The following is a 10,404-nucleotide window of genomic DNA, read 5'->3' as shown; positions in this document are numbered from 1 at the left end:
AGTTTTGCCTCTATTTTGTCACCATTTGGATTATTCATTAAATTGATATCAAGCAAAATGGGGTTCATTTTCTGTTAGCAGTCTTATCATAAGTTTTTTGTTGTCTTGGTTGCCTCATCAGAGAATATAAATTGTAAACATTCCAAATTCTTCTTCCTGATCCAAGAAGGAAGTAGCTACAAATTTCGACTTTGCTCGTCTCCCTCAGGGACATGAGCAGAATCCTACGCTTTTGAAATCTGCACCATGCAGCTGGCAAACTTGACGAATAGTACTTCTTCCTTGGTGTCGTCACATTCATTACTGTGGCACGTAATCAAATTACCAGCCTGACACCACTTTTTTTACCAACATCGAATGGAGTTTAAACACATGCGCTTTTATAGATCATGTGACCGGAAATGGCCAACAAGCCCCACCCACCTAATTGCATCATGTGAATGCGTAATACTATTGGGTTATTTGAATATTACAGTAACGGCGCTACTGCACTGCAGTATCCACAACAAGACAAGCCGTAATTTTACTACAGGAAACTCGCATTTGTACCAGCCATCCAAGATGGGCTCTATTCTCACGGTGGGAAAGAAAAAGGTATTTTCTCGTTTAAATCTCCACGGAAAAAAAAAACGTGCATAATTGACTCTCGACTCTGTTTTATATTTTGGTTGTACTAGTAAGTTACCTAGCCTAGTAGGTAACTTATGTATATCCAGCAAAATATCTAATAAAAAACGGGGAAATGTGTGTGTTCTAGTTTTAGTAGTTCTGCAGTAGTAGAGATGGTTTGTCACTGAGTAAATTGATCCTCGAGTCTAGTAGTTCAAAAATACTAGTGAGTGAACCGATTCCGCCTTCACACTTCTCGTTTTTCTTCTTCTTCTTCTTCATGTGGCGGTTTGTTGGGCTGTTTTTATTCTTGTACGCTGTTCTCCCGCTATACACAGACTAAACTAGAACACAACAAATCCCGCACTGCTGAGTAAATGTAGCTCCGTCCGTCCCCCGTTATCCGGCGTTTCGGTCCCTCCTACCCGTTACCTCAGGTCACAGTGAGTAACTAGTCCTATTAGCGGATGAACACACACAGAAGAAGGGCGTTCTTCGCCCCACGATGGCGGAACGGACGCCATCATGAGCTGAGCTGGAGACCGTATTAACCGATGATTGTCGTGTTACTTCTTTGTGCATTTTTTCCAATTTTCAATTTTTCAGTTCAATTTCAGTCAGTGTTGAAAGACAAGGGTGAACACAGTTGTGACGATGGGTATACGACTAGTCTATAATAGTGTTGTAGAAGCCGTCTTCGTTCGTTTTCCCAACTTTGTTTTACGTCATACTCGGAGTGCTCCCTAACCAGCCCCCCAGTCAGTGAGTGCCCACCGATCGCTCGCATGATTTTTTTTTTGGATCGTCTGTGTGAATTATGTTTACTAAGCGCATAATTCACCAGATAGCAAGAAAATAAACATTTAAACAAGTTTTACGTTGGTGCTTTGCTGTAAATGTGAACATTGTCGTGAAAGTTTTACTGGTAGATCGACAACTCGCTGCATTCCCATCGTGTACCGGCGGTAGACGTGAGGAGTCAACACATTTATAATATAAGGAAGAGCTTCTTTATAGCAGAGTAATGTAAAAATAATAATCTCCAAAAATGCAGTGAAGCCTTTTTAATGTGTGTTTTGGATCATTATGGAGTGAACGTGTCGGTCTTCTAACGCATTCTATTTTTTTCCATGAGAAATAACGCAAACAGCTTCTTGAAACGTTCAAATTACACACAGATTTTCACCCTACTAATTAAGTTCGGATGAGATGGGAGGATATAGTAACTTTATTTTCGGAATACGTGCATGAAATGTTACGTTTAATTCATTGTGACGTATAATTCTCCTAGACGTGACGTCACAAGGAAAGAAGTCTAGAATTGTTGACGTAACAGCACCGCGGTGTCCATAACGAGACAAACGCGGAGTTCATTCATATCATTAGTCAGACGCATGATTCAACAGTTGTGTAATTCTGCCCTGTTTTGGAGTAAATGAAAATTTTACTTTCTTATTTTCTTTTGGAGAATACTATAGTTAGCGTTGTGTTTAACTGTACAGATGCCCCTTGACTTACGATGGTTCGACTTACAATTTTTTGACTTTACGTTGGTGAGCTGACGATCGACATCCAGTAGAAACCGTACTTTGAATTTTGATTTTTTTTTTTTATTTTTTTTTTATACCTGGGCAAGCAACATGAGGTGCGACACTCCCTCGCGATGCTGGGAAGCAGCAGGATTCCGCATCTCCCAGTCTCACATGGTTGTGTTTTGTGCATCCATGATGTCACAGAAACACCCGTCTGAGTCTACTGTTACTGGTGGGAAGAAGAAGAGGGGGGCCATTACTCTTGAGGAGAAACTCAAGATAATTGCCCAGCATGAAGGCGGCAAGTCCGTAATGACCATCGCACCTATGATAGGCTATGATGTTCGGTAGGTTAGGTGTATTAAATGCATTTTCAAGTTTATTGTCATAGATACAAGTACCATGTACATGTATCATGAAAATCTTCCTGAATGCTTCTCCACAGACTATGGGCAAGGACAATAGGAATACTGCACAACCAAAACAGTGTCAATGACAGTAAATAACAATAGTAGCAGCGACAGCAATAACAATAAATGATGGTAACAGTCAGAGAACTCAGAACGAGAGAATAAGAATGCTTGAAGTCACAGTGTAATTTACCAATACGCTTGGGTGGAGCAGTCCAACTCTATTTACTAAAGGTGGCACATTGGTTAGTGTTGTATAGTCTTACAGCAGTGGGGTAAAAGCTGTTCCTGTACCTAACTGTGCGGGTTCGAATAGACCTAAGCCGTTTTGCAGATGGCAGGGAAGAGAAAAGTGCCCGTGCGGGGTGAGTATGATCTTTCACGATGCGCATCGTCTTCCTATGTCAGCGTGTGGTATAGGTGTCCTCGACTGCTGGCAGCTGTGTGCCAATGATTTCCTGAGCTGTTTTGACCACCCTTTGTAGACCACCCTTTGTAGGCCACCCCAGGATATAATACACCCTGTGAGGACGGACTCCACAGCACCACCTGTAGAAAGTGGCGAGGACTGTAGTGGGCATCCTGGCTTTCTTCAGATGCCTGAGGAAGTGGAGACGTTGATGGGCCTTTTTGATGGTCGATGCTGTGCGCTCAGTCCATGTGAGTTTTGCAGTGAGGGTGACCCCGAGGAATTTGAAGCTGTTGACCCTCTCTACCATGTCCCCTCCTACGTAGATGGGTGCCTGAAACGCATCCTGTTTCCTGAAGTCAATCACCAGCTCCTTAGTTTTACTGACATTTAGAGACAGGTTGTTGTCCTGGCACCACTCTGCCAGGAGCCTCACCTCCTCTCTGTAGTTGTTGGTGATCAGACCCACAACGGTGGTATCGTCAGCAAACTTTATGATGGTGTTGGAGCTGTGACTGGCCACACAGTCATGTGTGAACAGGGAGTATAGCACTGGGCTCAGGATGCCTCCCTGTGGAGTGCCAGTGTTGAGGATCAGTGGGGAGAAGGCATCACTGCCAGTCCGCACACGCTGGGGTCTGTTGGTGAGGAAATCTAGGATCCAACTGCACAATGCAGCACTCAGTCGCAGCCCTAGTAGTTTCTGGATCAGCTTGGTTGGGATGACAGTGTTAAATGCTGAGCTATAGTCCACAAATAATAGCCTTGCATAGCAGTTTTTGTTATCCAGGTGAGACAGAATGTGTGATATCGCGTCTTCGGTGGATCTCTTGCGGCGGTAGGCAAACTTCAGTGAGTCCAGAGTGTCTGGGTGGGTGTCATTAATGTGTCCCAGCACCAGCCTCTCAAAGCATTTCATTGCAGTGGGGGTCAGTGCCACTGGGCGATAGTCATTAAGGCAGCTCACTTTGTTCTTCTTAGGAACGGGGATGATGGTGGTGTTTTTGAAACAAGTGGGTACAGCTGAGTTTTTTAAGGAGCTGTTAAATATGTCCGTGAAGACAGCAGCCAGTTGCTCGCTGCATGTTTTTAAAACTCGCCCTGAAATTCCGTCCGGTCCAGCAGCTTTGCGGATGTTGACTCGGCTAAAAGTTCTTCTCACCTGCGTCACCTGAGTTACGACGGATTTCGCGGAACGTAGCGCCATTGTAAGTCAGGGACCACCTGTAGTGGGAAAATGTGGTCATCGTTTTAATAGTTTTGCAGCTTATCTGTGAACGCTGTTTCACCAAGTCCTTCTGTTAAGGGTTTCAAATAAACTTAATTTAAAGTGAACTCTTTCTGCCTTCACAATTTTTTTTTTCTTCGAATTTCCATGTAGATCATTAAGATAATTTCATGCTGTCGTGCAACTCGAATCGTGAAAGTGAGGGTGCCGAGACAGTTGTTACATTTGTTCATTATGATTGCTATAGTGTTTCCTTAAAGGGTGCAGTTTTTACATCTGATTCACCTTTAATGATGAAATAAAGCTGAGAATTTTTATTTTTGAAATACAAATAAAGAATATAAACTAGGTGAAATTTAAATGAATGAATTTCCTCTAGGTCTTTTCAACCTAGGAATTTTAAATCAGCAGTTTTAACTTTATTAACATTATTCTAATGATATTTAAAATGTGTCTAGGATTAGTGTTCAAATATGCTCAAAAGGATCTTCGAACGCATTTTGGATGTGTAGACACTCCTCCACTTACGTAAATCTGAATTACGTAAATCCGGATTTCCGTAAAAATATTCTCGACATACACATTATTTACGTATAGCGCTTTTATTTTATGCAAAACATTTGAAATATGTTACGCACAAGTCGGCGTGGCCAGAGAAGGCAGGAAACTGCATCTTCCCAGTTCCTACTTGTTTTGAGTCATAAATGCATCCCCTCTTGTTAGTGCAGTGCTTTTTTGTCATATTTTTTTAACCTATTTCATAACTCACGATACCTTGTGGTAAACGTGCACTCGAAGGAATACGAGCACTGTCTCACAAGCGTACAGCAGTTGATTTGGAGATGAAATTGAAAATAATAAGGAAGTATAAAGGTGGACAAAGATTATCGTCTATAGCATGGGAACCGGGTTTAGCCATATCGACTGTGGATACGATGTGAAAGTGGCACAGCGAGTAGCACTGCTGTCTTACAGCACCTGGGTGGTGTGAGAGGACATGGGTTTGATCTCTGCTCAGTCTGTGTGGAGTTTGCATGTTCTCCCCCTGTCTACATGGATTTCTTCCAGGTGCTCTGGTTTCCTCCCACAGTCCAAAGACATGCTCTTCCTGTTCCCAAATAGTGACAGAGAGAGTGTGTTCCACTGATGTATGGATGAGTGACCCACTGTAAGTAGTGTATCTAGCAGTGTAAGTCACCGCGGTGAATAAGGTGTGTGGGCTCATAACGCTACATACAGTTCATTGTAAGTCGCTTTGGAGAAAAGTGTCTGCTAGATAAATAAATAAATGTATGAATGAGCATGCGATGATGTTGAATGATGGGGGAAGAGGGGGAATCTGACATGTGAACTGTTGACTTGCGTAAGGGGTTGAAGAACAGTCTTATTTGTGTAAGTCGAGGGATGTCCGTACACCAGTCTGTATGAAGAACTCGGTCTCTGCTGCTGGAATTGTATTTGGTGAAAGGAAAACTGACTTCTGTGTTTATGCCTGTGGTTTTTTTCCAGTTTGCTAACAATCAGCTTAATTTTCCATTTGAGTCTTTGTAGGGAGGCTGCGTAGTACCTCGGTTCAGCTGCGGTTTTACCATGCTGCACTTCTGGCCCTTTAACCTGTGGTTGGATAAGGTCAGCTTTTTCTGACCAGTGAATTTCCCCAGCAGGGTTTAGCTGGGATTTGGCCACTTTGCATTCTGTGATATGTCCCAAGAAGAGCTGTTTTTGGATGGTGCTCAGAGATAACATTTTCAAACATATTGGAGCTCACGTCCCAGGAGTGTTATGCCACACTTGCCAGAACCTGAGATGTCTCCATATCCCAATGAGCCTGAATCTTTTCTTCAGCTACCTCTTCCTTACCTCCTCATACTGCAGGAATCCGGTGTGAACTCGCTGTCTTGACCTTTCCCCTCACAGCGATTCTCCCCACAGCTTCCCCTGCTGCGTGTAATCGCAGTGGGAGCCTGTTCATGTTGAACGGTCCAGGGTAAAACACAGCGGAGACCCATCGTAAAGAAAAATGCTCTCGTTTCTGCTCTTCCAGAAGGACAGGAGCAAAAGAAGAGAGCAGGTGGCATCTTCTGGGAAGAGCTCCATGCAGGATGGAAGCAGTGAGTAGTTTCCTTTGCTGTTAGTGATAGTTTCACACTGAGGTTTCTGCATGCAATCTGATCCAGAATATGTTGGCAGTTTTTCTTCCACTAGTCTGTGCCACTCGAGCTATTTTATCATCCTCTTAAATGTATACTTTAGGTTTAATGTGTAAATCAGTGTGGCGTTAACTCAACTGGTCTAATTCCTTCAAGTTACAGGGAGGGAAAGTTTCTCACATGCAGAATTTTAATCTTTTTTTTTCATTTGAATTTGTGTTCTTATTTTGTATTTAGTGCATTTTGTGTTGTTACCTCAAAGAGGCCTGTCACTGCTGTAATGTCTGTGAGCCAGTGAGGTCCTGCAGTGGTATTCTTCTGTCTAACCCAGTTAGGATCTTGCTGGAAAACCTCCAGCAGCAACAGCAGGAGCACGTCAAGATCCTGTGGGAGACTCTGAAAGTGGTCAACAGCATACACCTGGAGCTCCAAGGTTCCCAGAATGAGCCCCTCAAGGTGCTCCAGGACCTGGTTGAGAAGGTATTCTTCACCTCCTCACGCACATCGCCTCTCTCCGGTCTGTCAGGTCTGGTGCCGGTCCACTGACCTGGTTCACCTCGGTGCTCCAGGACAAACGGAATTATTTCCACAACTGCACAACTCCCTGCAGCCACAGTTTGCGTTGGAGAACCTTTTACAAGAGCAGGCAACATCATTCATCTTCTACAAATCAGCACCTGTGTGTGAGCTGACATTGGCAGGGTGTGTGGTCACTAGGTGTGCTCTGTCTTCAGGAGAGAACACATACAGGAGGGGTGTATGACGAACAGGCCAGAGCCCCCATCCAAGAAAACTGGGCCAAAATGGAAGGCAAGAGGCATTTCACCATCTGTGCACAATCCTTCGGTGTAGTCTCTTCCAACAGTTCACAAGTGGCTTTTCAGTGCAAATGTGCGTTAAATTTGAGGAATATCATAAACCTCCTGACCTACAGAACTGCAGAGGAAGAATAAACCTGAGAATTTGTCTCTGATGGAGCCTGCCCAGGCTGCTGATGCTGTGCTCCAGGTAAGACAGGTGCTCCATGCTGACCTTTTGTTGCTGTTGGCTCAGTGTAACACATAACTGTAACTTTGCTGACCTGTACTGTAGCTGTGACCATGAACTTTGGCTTCTGTATGGTTGGGTTTGAGAAGCTGTCAGGTCAGCGCCGACTGTTCAGAGACCTGCATAGGACAGTGGAGGAGTCCATGATGAAGAGAATTCTGAATGCGAATATCCAGGTAGGGGACAAAACTGGTGGCTGTTACCATGCAGTGAGAATATGAGAGAAGTGAAATGGGAAGAATTTAATGTTTGCATTTTTACACCCCACCCGAATGACTGGAATGTGAAAACCACCCACAATAAAACATAACCATCAGCTACTTGAAGCTGCCGTAGCTGTTGAGGTCACTGCCTCCTTGCTTTGTGCTTCCTCCTTGCAGGCACATGGCAGCCCTGGCGAATTCTGGGAGCAGGAGCTGGAAAGTATGCTCTTTGTTATAGAAATGAAAAACAAACATTTGCAAGAGCAAGAGAGGAAGCTTGTGCAGATGGAGAACCTGGTAGCTATCACACTGTACCCTACTGTCCTCTCCATCCATCTCACTGGCTCTAAAAATCAATTTACCGCATTAACTGATAAAGAACAACTAACAGTTGACAGTGTTCAGCACCCAAAATACACATCTACAGAGTTGCTGTCACTTGATCTGATGATCAAATCAACAGAACTCTGATTGTGGGGAGACAACTCAGTGATCTTTAAGTGCTGTTGCTGCCTGTGTTCATGTCTTGATATTCTACCATTAATTTCAGATGGAGAGGAACAAATTACTAGAGGACCAGCTGGCGCATGCTGTCTTTCAGAATGAGCAGTTAGAGGCCCGCCTGGAGAAATCCCAGCGATGTGATTTAAAGTACAGTCTTCCCTCACATAACCATTGTTTGAGTCACACCTGCAAGAAATTACAGCAACTGAAATTTGAGTTCAAAATTGAAGCCTTTTGGTCATGTGACTGCTCACAAGCCTATGTAAGAAATATTATATGTATTTATCAAGGTGTAAAATCATCATATATCATAATATTTAGTTTTAAGTTTCACAGAAAGTGCTAAAAGTTGAAAGGACAATGGTAAGCCTTACAATTCAATTTAAAAACTGAAATATGAAAAATGCATAGCATTCGCTTGTAATGCAGCATCTTTAATTTTTGCAAATTATACTTAACAATAGGGGGGGTGCGGTGGCGCAGTGGGTTGGACCGCAGTCCTCCTCTCCAGTGGGTCTGGGGTTCGAATCCTGCTTGGGGTGCCTTGCGACGGACTGGCGTCCCGTCCTGGGTGTGTCCCCTCCCCCTCCGGCCTTACGCCCTGTGTTACCGGGTAGGCTCCGGTTCCCCGTGACCCCGTGTGGGACAAGCGGTTCTGAAAATGTGTGTGTGTGTGTGTGTGTGTGTGTGTGTGTGTGTACTTTACAACAGAGGTTATGAGTAATTATAGTAATTACGAGAATTATCTTGTTATGTAGTGTTTTGATACCCTGGACTTAGTTTTGAATTAGATCTTTTTCCTGTGAATAACATAAGGCAGGAAATGTCTTTTTAGTGGAAAAAAAACAGGTGAATGTTTAGTAGCTCAGGAAAACATAATCCTGTAATCTCATAATTTTTATAATAATAAAGTTACCATTAAAAGGTAAATAAGAATTACTATTTTTTTTTTTATTACAAGTCAGTTTACAAGCAGCTTGCCAGGAACACACTACTTGTTATGCGAAGGAAGCCTGTAATATAAAGCATACCTCTAATTGTACCACTTAAGGAAATGAGTGTAATGAATCCTCCTTGTTTCTGTTGCTGTTCCTTTTTTCATTAGTGTAGTTAGTGGATCCTTTGTGGAAAACCTTTAAACAGACAGTTTTATTATCGGACAGGATGGTAGAATTATGTAGACAGCCATGAAAGACAAATGACAGTAACTGTAAGAGCAGAGATGAAGTTCCTTTTTGATTAACAAGCGTCAACTGGCTGTCCGGCAGACGAGTGAAGAAAGTGGACCTGGAGAAGATGCCGGAGGAGGAGATCCCGGTGAGCTGTAAGACACAGCAGTTTCAGTTTAAAGTGCTTCGTAGGAAAGTTGGACCCCCCTCACCTGCAGACTGACACCATTGAAGTGTCTTCCAGCTCAGGACACCCTCAGGATACCTTCACTCTATTTCTTATAAATTGTTATATGTTTTACATTAAAACATTTTGACGTCTGCTTTGTACGAGTTTATGATGAGTATAAGTTTACCTTGTTTTATGTTGAGGGCAGTTCCACCCCAAAGTGTGACTGCAGTGTTACTTTTCTCACCTCTAGCCTTGGGGGCTGTTCTGTACACTGAACTTAATGCCTGGATCTCTCTTTTCACACTTTCTCATGTCTTAATTGTTAGTAATACTGAGTGTCTCAAGCCTCAGACACCCTTCTCCATACCTGCCCGCTTTGTTTTTGATCTAAGAGAAGGTGGTGAGTGGCGGGGGGGGGGGTTGGGAGGACATGGTCCTCTATGTAACATTTTTAATAACAATGTGACAACTTAGCTGATAATTAATGCCGCTTTCATGCTGACTCAGGCATATTCTAATACTCAGCACAAAATTGTGGTTATTACTTGGATCTGCTGAAAAAAGGTGTCAGCCCCTGAAAATCTGACCAAAGATGAACCTCACACCTGACGAGCGTGTGCACACACTACAACAATCCCTCTCACAGCTCTGCCACCAGACAGATAAATTAATACTAAGTATTCCACTGAGATTATGTGAATGAGATGTATTTTCATTAGAAGGTGCTGGGCTGCACACATGCACACGCACAAGTTACAGATTGCCCAGCAGGCGCTACAGTATCTTAAAGAAAATGTTCAAAAGGTTTCAGAATTTGTCTAAAATACTCTGGTATGTGCCTCTTGTCATAATAAAACTCATAAATGACATCATTACAACTCATTTATTCTTAAAGATCCAGAAATCATGCAGGACTAGTTTGGGATGGAATTAGTATGCAATGTTATTCTTGGCTTCACTCTGTTGTACTT

The 10,404-nt window shown here is 43.1% G+C and overlaps 1 protein-coding gene across 6 annotated transcripts; it reads left to right on the top strand.

Annotated features, from left to right (window-relative positions):
- Positions 1–484: 484 nt before the first annotated feature.
- LOC108935095 (coiled-coil domain-containing protein 69-like) lies at positions 485–9,840 on the top strand. Of its 6 annotated transcripts, none has more exons than XM_018753378.2 (9): positions 485–594; positions 6,233–6,299; positions 6,670–6,818; positions 7,073–7,148; positions 7,273–7,346; positions 7,475–7,561; positions 7,766–7,885; positions 8,139–8,239; positions 9,361–9,838. In XM_018753378.2, exons 1-9 carry the CDS (start codon positions 562–564, stop codon positions 9,482–9,484), a joined length of 831 nt encoding a protein of 276 aa, XP_018608894.1. In that variant the 5' UTR covers positions 485–561; the 3' UTR covers positions 9,485–9,838. The 6 variants fall into 6 exon arrangements, with proteins under 6 accessions (XP_018608894.1, XP_018608898.1, XP_018608899.1 ...); XM_018753382.1 differs by having other exon boundaries at positions 7,766–7,808; positions 9,361–9,436; XM_018753383.1 differs by having other exon boundaries at positions 7,766–7,808; positions 8,139–8,229; positions 9,361–9,418.
- The last annotated feature ends 564 nt before the right edge of the window (positions 9,841–10,404 follow it).

Source organism: Scleropages formosus, chromosome 3, assembly GCF_900964775.1.
Source record: "Scleropages formosus chromosome 3, fSclFor1.1, whole genome shotgun sequence".
NCBI classification, from domain to species: Eukaryota; Metazoa; Chordata; class Actinopteri; order Osteoglossiformes; family Osteoglossidae; genus Scleropages; species Scleropages formosus.
The sequence above is the reverse complement of the archived record's forward strand: the minus strand, read 5'-3'. Positions and strand labels throughout refer to the sequence as shown.